The sequence below is a fragment of the Candoia aspera genome, chromosome 3 (assembly GCF_035149785.1).
Source record: "Candoia aspera isolate rCanAsp1 chromosome 3, rCanAsp1.hap2, whole genome shotgun sequence".
Lineage (NCBI taxonomy): Eukaryota > Metazoa > Chordata > Lepidosauria > Squamata > Boidae > Candoia > Candoia aspera.
This window is the reverse complement of record NC_086155.1, coordinates 116,085,861-116,100,242: the sequence shown is the minus strand read 5'-3', so window position 1 is coordinate 116,100,242 and position 14,382 is coordinate 116,085,861. Positions and strand designations below refer to the sequence as shown.

Here is a 14,382-nt window from a genome sequence, read left to right as displayed (position 1 = left end):
GTTCCCGGCGGGCTAGTGTGCACCTTCCTCGGCTTTGGAACCGCCGCTCTTACTCCCTGCTCGGCGAAAACAATGGTGGCATTGCTGAGTACTATTTGACCCGGGCCAAGCGGGGCCTTGGGAGAGAGGCCTTTGTGATCACAGGAATTAGCGATTGTTGTGCCAGCCCGAGGGACACGCGAGAGACACGCGAACGTCCTCCGCCCGCCTCCCGCGCCCGGCTTCGGCCTTTATTCTCCTCCTAAGCTGCGAGCCCTCCCTCACTTGTCAATCTCCCCCCGCCCGCCCCACTTTGTTCTGCACTATTAGCATAAAGCTGCCACGGATCTCCCGTTTAAATAATTACACAGTAAAGAAGGGGGGACATGAAAGAAGGAAAACAAGAAAAAACAAAATCCACGAAACAGAGGGAGGGAGAGATTTCACATTCTCTCTTGCTCCATTTTCACGTCCGCACACTGAGTACCGAGGCCAGCTTGGGTCCCAGTGCAACTTAGGCGAAACTGAGAAGACGCAGCCCTTCACTTGGCGGGGTTGGTGGAAACCAGGTAGAAGCTCCACCACCGCCGCCGCCACCGGCAAGGCCGGCTACTTCTAGGACCAGAGTCCAGCGTCCTGAAGAGGAGCAGATGAAAAAGCCCAGCTGACCGCAGGAAAACACATTGGGCCATACTTCTCGCCTCAGTGAGGCCGGGGCCAGAGACCTTCCCGGTAGGCGGCGCCTTATTTCCATTGCGCTTTTTAGCCTAAAAAGAGTGTTTCGAGAAACCTCAGAAAACGTCGCCTTCTGTGGGGCGGGGGCGGGGCTACCGCTCGAGCCAGCTCGGCGCTAACCTCCGAGCGAAGCCGCTCAGAGGCACAGTTACAGGCACTTGCAGCGGAAAGGTCAGGCGCCAGCTGCCCGCCCCCGCGGCAGGAGACGCAGCGAGGCTTTAGGCGCCCCTCCCAAATCTCTGGCCCGCTGCTTCGCGGGCTCTTTGTCCTTTGCTCTCCGGCGGCGTGTGCGGGAGTGCGGTGCGTCAAGGGCACGCGTGTTTCATTTGTCCGGCGCGAATGTGTTTGCTCAGCGATGTGTACCTTCCCGGCCTACTCTCTACTTAATGAGGGAGGCTGTCGCTTCGTGTCCATTAGCATACAGCTGCGGTCCCTCCACCTCCTCCCTTATGGGCGAAGCACACTTTATCCCGGCCTTATCATCTCTTTCCTCAACTAGAACAATCAACAGCTTCTCACACATGACTGAGCCCACTCCCAGCTCTGCCCTCAGCCCGCCTCCTTTCTCTTGTTTTGCACGCCCCCCCACCGCAAATCGGAATATAACGTGAGCATGTTTTACATCTTCTTCCAATCTTTCCTTCTTACTTGTGGAGGAGGAAGAGCATGACTAGTGTAAAAAGCTTGCACTAGTCACTAGCCCCTTCCAAAAACCTCAGAGGCAGATCCTGTGTTGTCAGAGTCAGCGCAGTGGAGAACATTCGCTAAGTCGAGCCTTTTCCGAATAGAGGCTTTTTGTGTTTCCGCTTCACAGATGCCCCTGCAATCCAAATCTACTTGGGATGCTCTAGGCTGGGCAGGGCTCTAGATTCAGGCCTTGCTGGTAGTTGTAAAAATAGAAGCCAAAGAGGAAGGGGATCTTCACAATCCAACCCACTGCACTGCTCCAGTTGGGAAAGTGGTATAAATTGGGCTCTTTTTACAAAGTGCAATTTGCTGGGCCTTTCCCCTCTTGCCCCTAACTACAACAAACAGTAAAACAAGCCCTGGCTGGCAACATCTTTTCTCTTGCTCCTTGCCCTCATCGTTGGTCTTAATTTTGCTCCCAGCTCCTCAGTGGGATAGGCTTAAGCCACCCTTAGCTGTGCTGGGATTAGTGTTCCCCTTCTGGCACTGTCCACGGGTAGCTTCAAGATGTGTGACCTTCGTTTAGGTTTTGTCATTCACCTCCTTAGAAGGAAGTTGGGCTACTACAGTATGGTTACTTGAAACAGAGGCAGAATTGAAATCAACAATGAAGACAGCAAATTACATGCCAAAATTATGAGCCTCGTGTGGCGCAGAGTGGCAGGCGGCAGTATTGCAACCGAAACTCTCCCCATGACCCGAGTTCGATCCCAGCGGAAGCTGGATTCTCTCTTGGGTAGCCGGCTCAGGTCGACTCAGCCTTCCATCCTTCCTTCCGAGGTCGGTAAAATGAGTACCCAGCTTGCTGGGGAAGGCAATGGCAAAAGCGGTGTCCCTCCAAGGGGTAAGACATGACTCAGTGCTTGCACAGGGGACCTTTCACCTTTCATACCTGGTTAGGAGGTTTTATGCTGGTCTTGAATAATTTTGATTGGTTTTAGTTGTTTTTGATTGCTTGAAATTGATTTTTTGCCTTCACAAAATCATTTATTATGCTATTAATAGGTACAAAGAACAGCCCTAAAAGACTCTCTCCTAACTGCATGCTCTGAGAAAGTAGATAAAGAAAAATTTTCTATATCTGAATCTGAAGCAAAAAACTCCTGAATATTAGAACAGTGAACCTTTAAATAAAACTCTGTGAGAAATCTGTTTTCTAACACTGCATGCATGGTTACCCTGTGGAATTTGCTACTGCAAGATGGGCTTGTTGTTTATTCATTTAGTCGCTTCCGACTCTTTGTGACTTCATGGACCAGCCCACGCCAGAGCTTCCTGTCGGTCGTCAACACCCCCAGCTCCCCCAGGGACGAGTCCATCACCTCTAGAATATCATCCATCCATCTTGCCCTTGGTCGGCCTCTCTTCCTTTTGCCTTCCACTCTCCCTAGCATCAGCATCTTCTCCAGGGTGTCCTGTCTTCTCATTATGTGGCCAAAGTATTTCAGTTTTGCCTTTAATATCATTCCCTCAGGTGAGTAGTCTGGCTTTATTTCCTGGTTTGATCTTCTTGCAGTCCAAGGCACTCTCAGAATTTTCCTCCAACACAGTTCAAAAGCATTGATCTTCCTTCGCTCAGCCTTCCTTATGGTCCAGCTCTCGCAGCCATATGTTACTACGGGGAACACCATTGCTTTAACTATGCGGGCCTTTGTTGTCAGTGTGATGTCTCTGCTCTTAACTATTTTATCGAGATTGGTCATTGCTCTTCTCCCAAGGATTAAGCGTCTTCTGATTTCCTGACTGTAGTCAGCATCTGCAGTAATCTTTGCACCTAGAAATACAAAGTCTTTCACTGCTTCTACATTTTCTCCCTCTATTTGCCAGTTATCAATCAAGCTGGTTGCCATAATCTTGGTTTTTTTGAGGTTTAGGTGCAAGTCAGCTTTTGCACTTCCTTCTTTCACCTTCATCATTAGAAGGCTCCTCAGTTCCTCTTTGCTTTCAGCCATCAAAGTGGTATCATCTGCATATCTGAGATTGTTAATGTTTCTTCCAGTGATTTTAACTCCAGCCTTGGATTTCTCAAGTCCAGCATGTCACATGATGTGTTCTGCGTACAAGTTGAATAGGTAGGGTGAGAGTATACAGCCCTGCCGTACTCCTTTCCCAATCTTAAACCAGTCTGTTGTTCCGTGGTCTGTTCTTACCATTGCTACTTGGTTGTTATACAGATTCCTCAGGTGGCAGACAAGATGACTTGGTATCCCCATACCACTAAGAACTTGCCACAATGTGTTATGGTCCACACAGTCAAAGGCTTTAGAATAGTCAATAAAACAGAAATAGATGTTTTTCTGAAACTCCCTGGCTTTTTCCCTTAGCCAGCAGATATTGGCAATCTGGTCCCTAGTTCCTCTGCCTTTTCTAAACCCAGCTTGTACATCTGGCAATTCTCGTTCCATGAATTGCTGAAGTCTACCTTGCAGGACCTTGAGCATTACCTTACTGGCATGTGAAATGAGTGCCACTGTTCGATAGTTTGAACATTCTTTAGTGTTTCCCTTTTTTGGTATGGGGATATAGGTTGATTTTTTCCAATTTTGCATTTAATGGGGCATATCTCCCCCTATTGCTGTTGCCTTTTGCTTTCCTTCTTTCTTGGGCTACTTCTAGTGTCTCAGCAGACAGCCATTTTGCCTTCTTGGTTTTCTCTTTCTTTGGGATGTATTTTGTTGCCGCCTCCTGAACAATGTTGCAAACTTCTGTCCAGAGTTCTTCCGGGACCCTATCTACTAAGCCCAGTCCCTTAAATCGATTCTTCACCTCCACTGCATATTCCTTAGGAATATTAGTGAGCTCATATCTAGCTGATCTGTGGGTTTTCCCTAATCTCTTTAGTCTGATCCTAAATTGTGCAAGAAGAAGTTCGTGATCTGAACTACAGTCAGCTCCAGGTCTTTTTTTTACCGACTGTATAGATTTCCGCCACCTTTGGCTGCATATGATGTAGTCAATGTGATTTCGGTGTTGTCCATCTGGTGAAGTCCATGTATAAAGCCATCTCTTAGGTTGTTGGAAGATAGTGTTTGTTATGCAGAGTGAGTTGTCTTGGCAAAATTCTATCAGCCTATGTCCTGCTTCGTTTTGTTCTCCCAGGCCATGCTTACCTGTAATTCCAGGTGTCATATGACTGCCCACCTTAGCATTCCAGTCTCCCGTGATGAAAATAACATCTCTTTTAGGTGTGTTGTCGAGTAGGTGCTGCAGATCCTCATAGAACTGCTCTACTTCAGCTTCTTCAGCATCTGTGATTGGGGCGTATATTTGGATCACTGTGATGTTAGATGGCTTGCCCTGAATTCAAATTGAGATCATTCTATCATTTTTTGGGTTGTATCCAAGCACTGCTTTAGCGGCTTTACTATTAATTATGAAGGCTACTCCATTCCTTCTGCGGGCTTTTTGTCCACAGTAGTAGATCTGGTGGTCATTTGATGTGAAGTGGCCTATTCCAGTCCATTTCAGTTCACTGATGCCCAGAATGTCTATCTTTAATCTTGACATCTCACCAATAACCACATCCAATTTGCCCTGGCTCATAGATCTTACATTCCAGGTTCCAATCGTGTGTTGATCCTTAGAACATTGGATTCGCCATTCACCACCAGCACCGTCGGCCGCTAGCCGTCCTTTCGGCTTTGAGCTAGCTGCGTCATCACGTCTGGGGCTAGTTGAACTCATCCTCTGTTCCTCCCCAGTAGCATTTTGACCATCTTCCGACCTGGGGGTCTCATCTTCCGATGGTATACTGACATATCTCTGGTTGTACTGATCCATTTAGTTTTCACGGCAAGAATACTGGGGTGGGTTGCCATTACCTTCCCCAGGGATCGCATTTAGTCTGACCTCTCTGTCATGACCTTCCCGTCTTGGGTGGCCCTTCACGGTTTAGCTCATGGCATCATTGAGGTGCTCAAGCTCCAGCACCATGACAAGGTAATGATCCATTGCTGTAGGCAAGATACAGTAATCAAGTGAAGCTTAATGCACAAATCCAGCCAGTGAAGAGCAAGCACAATGAAACACACAAACTCAGAAAGATAAACTTATAGACTGGCATCTGCGGTGAAGGGTAGAAGCAGCGAAAATCCTCCAAGACTCTGTTATACAGTATAGCCTACATCAGTAGAGCTTCAGCATTCTTGTGGAGTCTGTTTCCTGATAGGGTCTACCTTCAATCTTGAAAGTCTGACTCTGTTTTTCCTTCTGTCCTTATACCCAGGTAGTTAAGGTAGAGTCAGTCTGAGTTTCTAAGATTTTCTTCATTACTTGGGCTTAACATATTTTTGTAACTGTCACTGCACAGTTCCTTCAAGATAATCTCTTTGGCTTTTCACAATTATTCTGTTCGATTATTTATAATCTTGTTCTTAGTGTTTGTCCTGCATGTTTTTGCATGATGTTTGCCTAGTTCTTACAGCAAGACTTTATTAATGCTTGATGTGATCAGGGTTTTTTTTAAATCAGTTAGTTTGTTGCAGAGCCTGACACTGATTTGGGCTGAGGGGAAGAGACTGGCCCAAAGTCACCCAGCTGGCTTCCATGCCTACGGGAGGACTAGAACCTGGGTCTCCATGATCTTAGTCCAGCACCACACTGACTCTCAATATTATTTATTATATTTAATACATTTGACATTTCCGTTGTTTAAAGCCTTCTCCCATTGAAAGTGGAATGTGTGTGCATGTGATGTATAGAGTAGACTTTAACTCCTCCTTAGCTGATGTCTGGTAGGAGAGGGTTGCTTCCTATTGAGGGAGAATCCTTGCTGGCAGTGGAATTCTAACTTCCTACAGTTGTACTTTCTCTGGGTTGCTTCCTCCCCATGCAAATAAATGGATATATTCCTTTGACCACATATATGAGCTAAACAGCCTGGCAGGAACCTCAGTACAGCCAAGTGAGGACAATGGTGCCTATGGCACTGCGTTGGAGATACTGGAACTGATGGACAAGAAGAATTTGAGGAGCAGGTAAAAGGAGAAGATAGTAAATCCAGGAAGAATGTGATGGTGAAGCCGTACTGGTAATTCAGTAGAGATGATGCCCAAGCACTCCCCCACACATCCTGGAGACCCCAGAGACCCCATGCCATGCATACCCAGATGACCCATGGTGTCAAGATACACTACTAAAGAAGACAGTGCTTTTTTATGCATACAGAGACCAAACAGCATATTGCAAGACAACAGAATAGGGAACAACAAGCCAGAGGAGCAGTTTCTCCTGAAAACAATTGGAGGCTCTGTAAGCATTTTGTCCATCACTCCTAACCAAAATCAAAGTTATCTAAGAAACTGAAGTACAGCAAGCAGAAATTCTTTTCTCTATACAGCATAGAGAAGTATGTTCTATTGAATGAAACTGGACTAGGGATATAACATTTCTGAAAAATTTAAAGCAACAGAATAAATCCCATTTTTAGTAAATACAGTTTATTCAAACAATAGTAACTTTATTATTTTTATTTTTGTTGCAAAAGGAACAAGAGCTATTGAACTCTAAGAAACTAGCATCTCTTTATTTTTGCCAATTTAGGAGAAGCAAATAAGCAAACATTTAACACAGAGAACAGAAGAAGCCTTCAACATAGTACTAAAATGAAGAAAATGATGTATTTTACAGATTATAAGCTATAATTTTCAGAAAAAGGGTGGAGGAAACAAAGCTCAAAATGCAGATTTTGTCATGTAAAATAATCAGTTTTTCTAGAATCTAGTACTATCACTATCACCAATTCTTACCATTTCTGAACTTTTATTTTTATTATTTTATCGTTGTATGGACTTCTAAAAGCTAAAGCTTAACTGTATTGAGAGAACCTTTCTTTTATGCCATTTACTTCTTGATTTGGTTTTTTTCCAAGCATAGACCAATTACTTTTGTGTGTCTGTGTATGTCTGTGTATGTCTGTGTGTGTGTGTGTGTGTACACACACACATACTTTTTAAAAAAAATATTGAAACTATTTTGTAATCCATTTTCAATCTTTTCCAAGTTTATGGGGAAAAAGGCCTCAGGGAGGGAAAAATAATTTTCTTCCTAGCAAGTAGGACAGGTTCCCAAATATCTGAATTTAATATTAATCATAACCACACTGAATCAGATAAAATATGTTTATTTGAATTGAATAAATTATATAGACTTGCATAGAATTTGGAACACTTACGCTCATTGATTTCAGTCACTTTTTCAGTGGTAACCAGAATAGAAGTTCAGTTTTCTTGGCGTAGTGTGAATCAACACCCAGAATTACAGGCCTGTCTCATTAGCAGCCGTACTTTGGAATCAGTACACAATTTTGAAGGGTGGAAGTCAACATTCTATGTTTTCTTTCTTTTTTCACTTTTTTTTAATTTCCTTTTTTTCTTATTTTTGTTTACATTTTTATACTTTTGTGGTATTGTAAAATTCTATTAAATTTTTTTCAAAAAAAGAATCAGCATACGATTTTAATGAAGACAGATTTAGATGCAAACTAAGAAGGATTCAAATTCCTCTTGAGTTTTGTAGAAAGCCTTGATGCAATAGCTGGGTACTGCATCTGAGTGTAAATTCAAGGAGAGTTGTCCATGCTCTTTTAGACCAATTCTCTTAGATCCATGGGCTGAGGTATTCTTTCATTTATGATTTTAACATTTTTAAAGTTTTAACTGCTGTTATTTTAAATATTTTAACTTGTTTTGTTTTTAAATTATTGTACACTTCTCTGAAGCTTTCCGTGTACTTCTGTTTCAGTGCTAGAACTATTACAAAGTAGTTTACCAGGTACGAAGCAACACACACCTTTTCACATTACATTACAAGACCTCAGATAATTCAAAAAATAATCCTATGTCCATATACCTGAGAGTTAGCCCCACTGAAATTATGGGATTGCTTTGTGATTGGATATATATAAGATTATCCTTCCTGACTGGATGGAACAGCAGTGAAAGTGGAAAAACGCCTGCAGATATTTGATAGACTTGGCGTTATAGTCTCCACCCTCCACATATGACCATCTCCACTTTATACTACCCCTCCTCTTTTCAAAGGTTTTAGTTTATGCCAGAATAGTTGATAAATCTTATGCTAGAGTTCTGCATCTGATTATACCAGTTCATTTTCATCATTTGGAATACAGAGAAACCACTTTATTCACTTTATTTTCCCTACTTTGGTGATTTCCCCTTCCTATTGGCTGAACCAGCCAACTGCTTTCTGCAGCCAGGCTGCAATTGGTCAGAGTTTCTGAGCTGTCCCTTGAAAGAGAGTTAACCCTGCAGCTGCCAGGTCACTAGCCAGTACGTTAGAAAACTGACCTTCCTCCTATTACAATGTACCTTCTGTCCAGAAAGACAGAGAGATACAAAGTTCGCATTTTGAATGAACAATTAAAAAGCTAAAATGCAATATGCAAATCTCACCAGCCATCTGTCAAGTTCTGCTTGGGAGGGAGTCCCCAGCACTGCCCAGGAGGCTACAGGATTTAAAAGCAGCAAAATTCAGAAGCAGAGTCAGTTTGATGAAATGGAATTACTTTATTTTACATTATCATTGAGTCTGTGGCACTGAGAGATCTTATTATTGATACTGTTGGCCTCAGATGAGATAAACTGGAATTTATTCTATTGTTTTCATATATCTGCATGTGTTGTTATTTACCGTTGCTTAACAGTATAGTTTAGTGGTTTTATTTTTCTTTTTAATTATTTAACATGTATAATTAGCATAGATACTTAAATGGCAAATTCTGCCTTCTTCTTTGGATAATCATAAAAAGTTAGAACTTAATCATTTACACTTCACTCCCAAACTTTGTGCTGAATTGTATATTTGTTGTAAGAATGGCCATATTTAGTTATCCATACCTAAACTATTCCTGGCCAAGCAAACATTGGTAGATGATAATTGTTATAATTAAGATAATTGAGAATGCTTTTCTCTACCAGGTTCTTATATATACTTTGCTTAAAGGATCGTTTGAGATACGTCTTTGGTCTTTCGAGTAATGGAAGTTCACCTTCTACTACTTGACGCACAAGTTCTTGCATTGAAGGAACATCTTCTTCCTGTAAGCAAGAAATGGGAAAAGTAAATGTCTGAAGATAATCATTAAGATTTAAGTGCTCAGTGTGGCATCACCTTCTTCTATCAGCATAATATGAGTAATGCACAAGGATTTCGAAATAACCACAGATAAATAAATTTAGCACATATTAGTAAAATGCTGCACCAGAAAAAGAATTCTAATCTAAGACAAAAGTCAACCTGGGATTTATTGCTTTGTGTCTTTAGCCACAGGCTATCTCTTAAGCCTCTCTTTCACCTTCACTTATTCCCCAGGCCCTGACAACAAATTCAGAGAAGCAGCTGCTCACCACATTCCCTGGAACGCAGGCAGACATGCCAGTTGATCCTCAAAGTGCTGCCTAGCACATGCCACATTCATTTCAACAGAATCTCTGTTGACAGAACACTTTTATTACTCAAATTTAAGGAAGCCTGACACCAGTGAAAGTGCAGAGTTTATCACACAGTGTTCATACTAGCAGTGTGAGAGGACAATTTCTTTTCTCATTAATCTATAGTGGGTAAGTATACATTAGCTACATTCATATCACACTTTCTTCCATCCCCATTTTTTCTTTACAACCCCATCCCTTCATCAGCTCTATCATCTCTGTTTAAACCTGCAAGGTAAGGCATGCTTTTAAGATATTTTGTAAAGCACCATTTATGCAGCCTGTGCTATATAAAAATACACAAATAAAATCAAGGATTTGTTTTCTGTTCCAAATCATATTAATAGGACATAGTTGTATAAGTGTATATAGCATGGCTTAATGCCCAGATATACTTGCATTGCTTTCTTCAGAAGAATTATTTGAATTATAACTGAGAAAGTAATTAAAGTGTCACTGTATTGAAATACATATGATTTACACCATCCACATACTTCTGTAAGACATCCATTGTATTGATAACCTAGCATCACTGATCACAGACAGAAAAGGAGTTTGATCCAAAAAGGCTAATGCAATTGTACTGTTAGAATTCCACTTTATGTTTGGTGGTGGGCTAACTGTGCTTCTTTTACTATTAACATATTTTAAAATCCTCTAGACTACCCTAGTACTGGAGCTCAAGAAGATTCCCAAATTATTGATTTGGGTCTGTTTGACAAGAGTTCATATGGTAGCTTCTGCCCCTAAGCTGTGGTAAGAAGTAGAGGTGAGGTTCAGCAACGTAACTTTATTGGCACAGGTGGCATTGTGCCTTATTTTGGATGGTGTGATATTGGTACAGCAGCCAATTTGGCTGAATTTCCACGATGGTGAAGAAGATGATGATGATTGTATAGTAGGTTCCATACTGAGGAAAACTAAGAAAATCAGGAATGCTAAATGTTGGGAGCATTAAAACTTCCACAGAATATATAAATTAAACACAAAGGGATTTAATATTAATGGAAAATCACACAAGGAGAACAATTGGAGTCCCCGAGTACCAAGAGTGAGAAGAAAATCAAAGACTATCTTAGAATGAAATACCTAGTAACCATATGCTAAGGACAGTAGACCATACTGAATAGGATTGTGTTGGAAGAAGTCTAGAAGTGACGCAGAAAATAAAACATGTATTTTATTTATGGAGAAGGAAAGATAGACAGACAGAGAGACAGATTCTATTTATATTCCCTTCTCACCCCTACGGGTGGTATGTGTCTTCCTCAGCCTCCGTCCTCTACCAGAGGCCTGGGAGTTTGAGGGTTCTGCGCAGTATCTTAGCTGCTCCTAGCACTGCGCTTTTATGGACAAAGAGCTCTGATGTTGCTCCTGGGATCTGTTGGAGCCACTCTCCCAGCTTGGGGGCCACAGCCCAGAGTGCTGGTCCAATTACACTCCAATATAATAATTGTTCCTCTTAATTTAGAATAGTACTCATGACTCACATCTGTTCTGTTACTTCCAAAAATAAAAGTTAAAATAGACAGTTATTAGCATAATTCTGTCATTTATTGTAGAATAAACAAATCACTTTATAATGATTTGAAAAATGTTTTGGTATAGAGAAATAAATACAATAAACTGATTGCTTTGAGTGCTGTAAAGATAAGGTACATAAATATCAGCACAGAAAAAAATGCTCCCAGAAGTAGATGTATGGAAATTTAAAAGAAATGGGTGTATGTTTTCTTGGCAGTTAAAATACAGTATCATGAGTTTGTAGCAAAGTATTACAATATCAGACCCCTGGTACTTATTGTATTTAATCTGAAGTTTGCAAGATTATAGTGTAAGAAACAATTCACAAATATCTGTGAATTAATTCAAACATGCACATTCTACTCCTAACATTTTAGATGGCAAGTGGAAAAACTACTGTATATACAGAAAGTCGAGGATGTTAGAGGATTTCTTGCCATGTGAATTTGCCAGTTAAAGGACTCAGTCATAAAGTAACATCACAGAAGGGTAAAGCATTAGGGAAAGTCAGTTAGGGTTCAGCAAGGCTGGTACCAAATTTTCAGTGTTTTTAGCTAACAAATGAACAGTCCTAACAATAATCGACCTTCATAATGCCCGGAGAAAGAAATTTCCGGGTCATTTAAAAAATTATAATTTATTTATTTTGGTAATCTTCCACGGTAGGAAATGTGTGCTCCCCATTTAAAACCACTCAGAAATCCAAGTTCTCTGTATATAGCTGTGACTGAGCACACTGAACTTAAAGAGAAGGAAAGAAACAAGGAAGGAAGGAAGGAAGGAAGGAAGGAAGGAAGGAAGGAAAGAATAAAGGCAGAAGCTTGTAATATTTCTTAGATCTTACTTCTAGTTTGATTTTTACATTAAAAAAACCTTTTTAAACCTCTTGCCAATGCATGCAGATTAAATCTATCAACGTATGTATGCACGTGTATCTTAAACATGCAGGGAGAGAGAAAGCAAGACAAATAATAGTTTATGCCAGGCTAATGTTGTTATGTCCACTGATGGGTGGATGAAGAAAAGTATAGAGCGGTCCCAAAGTATAGAGCGGTCCCAACCCCCTCCTGGTGGGCTGGATTTTTTTGAGGGAAATGTAGTATGTTCAGTGGGGTTGAAGTTGATTGTAGTAATCACATAACACCTTCTGGGGACTGGGCACCAGTGCAACTGATTACATCATTATCTGGACCAATGAACGTAACTTACTGGACTCATTTTAGGTGATAATGAACAGGCCAGATGGTGATCCCAAATTTACAGTTTCCTCAAATCTGTACACACCTTGATAAATTTCACCATACTAATCTAGAAGGGATGCATTGCAATGAGGACCAAATGAATTAATGGGTTAAAAAAATGCATTTGTTCCATCCACACCAGATAAAACACATTTCCTTTAAACTAATGAATGAGGGACCGATAATTTAGCAGTTTAAAATTTTGACTTGAAGCTCTGTAGAGCCCCCTGCTGGAAGGAAGGTGAAGAGCTCACATCCCAGGCAACCAAGATCTAAACCTTGGTTTAATCTAGAATGTGCACATGCTAAAAAGGAACTTATTAGCTGCTATCCCCAATATTGGAAGAATGGACATCTTCTCAAAATCTAATGAGAAGAAGACTGTCAAAAGAAACAATTTCTGAGGAAAAAACCCAGAAGGCTTCTGTGTGAAAGTTGACATCAACTGATTGCAACCATAAAATTCAACAATTCACACACATTTGGCGTACAGAGATTCAAAATTGTTCTAAAAACTTGTTTGTCGTATATTTGCAACTGCATAGGAAGCGTACTTTTGATCATAATGTAAGCAGGAAAGTGCTGCTTCTATGTCATTAAACCTCCTACCAACTTGGCCAATGGTATCTATTGGGGTAATTAATAGATCAGTTGAAATCAAATGAAGTCCCTGATAGCAATTATATTCCTGCTGAGGTTTTTCAACAAGAAAACTGTTTTGGCAATTCTTTGTACATTTACTGATAAGATCACTTATTGTCATGAGTGAGGATGGCGAGCAGGGGGCTCCCATCCAGGCTGTAAAGCGCATGCGTAGTACTGAGGAATTAGGTGGCCATTCAAAGAGACACAGATCGGGCCCGCCTTAGCCTTTGGGGTTTATATGTCTGGGTTTTTCCCACGCTTCTTCAGTTTGTTAGGATTCTCTGTTATGTAGCAGTAATAAAACACTAGAGACCTACTCCTTGTCTCAGCGCGGTTCCTGGCTGTTAGGACACTTATGTCCCAAAAGAGTGGGCTGCATTATCCCAATTTATAAAAAAGGACAAAAGAAAGAACCTGCCAATTTTCACCCAGTTAGGTTCCTGAACATAATCAGTAAAATGTACACCAAAGATTTATTTCAAAAATGTCTGATTGGATATTGGACAACAACTTCTTAGTGAAAGAGCAATGTTTAGATAAGGTAGATCTGCAGTTGATCATGCAATGATCTTATATTCATCTAGTAGAGAAATATGCCCATAGCTTTAAAATTCCACTACATGTAGCCTTTATAGATTTAAAATCATGTTTTGATTCTATTTTCAGAGAAGTTCTATGGAGGAAATTGCTCCACCATGGACAGAAGACACCTGTTATTTATTTGTTTGTTTGTTTATTAAATTTATCCAGCACCCAATCTTGTTCAGTGATGACTCTGGGCGGCTTACAATAAATAAAAGAATAAAAATTCATTATACAGTATAATATAAATAAATAAAAATATAAAATGTGAAATATAACATATGAAATATAAAATCCCAGATGGTCATGATGGAATTTACCAGGGCCGCTTCATGGCACCAGCCACCTCCATGATCAACTGTCCCGCCTCTCGTCCCAAGTGAGGTGGCAAAGCGAGGTCTTAACTCTCTTTCTAAAGGCTGGGAGAGTGGGGGCCAGCCTCACCTCTGGGGGTAGGTTATTCCAAAGGGCGGGGGCCATGGCAGAGAAGGCCCTCCTCCTGAATCCTGCCAATCAGCCATCCCTCATGGACAGGGTGT

The 14,382-nt window shown here is 41.2% G+C and overlaps 1 protein-coding gene across 1 annotated transcript in view; it reads right to left on the bottom strand.

Annotated features, from left to right (window-relative positions):
- Positions 1-8,965: 8,965 nt before the first annotated feature.
- CFAP61 (cilia and flagella associated protein 61) overlaps positions 8,966-14,382 on the bottom strand; it is a 174,902-nt gene continuing 169,485 nt past the window's right edge. Inside the window, exon 25 of the mRNA XM_063299927.1 lies at positions 8,966-9,458. Within this exon, the coding sequence (XP_063155997.1) occupies positions 9,258-9,458 (201 nt within the window). The 3' untranslated portion in view covers positions 8,966-9,257. The remainder of the gene's footprint in view (positions 9,459-14,382) is intronic.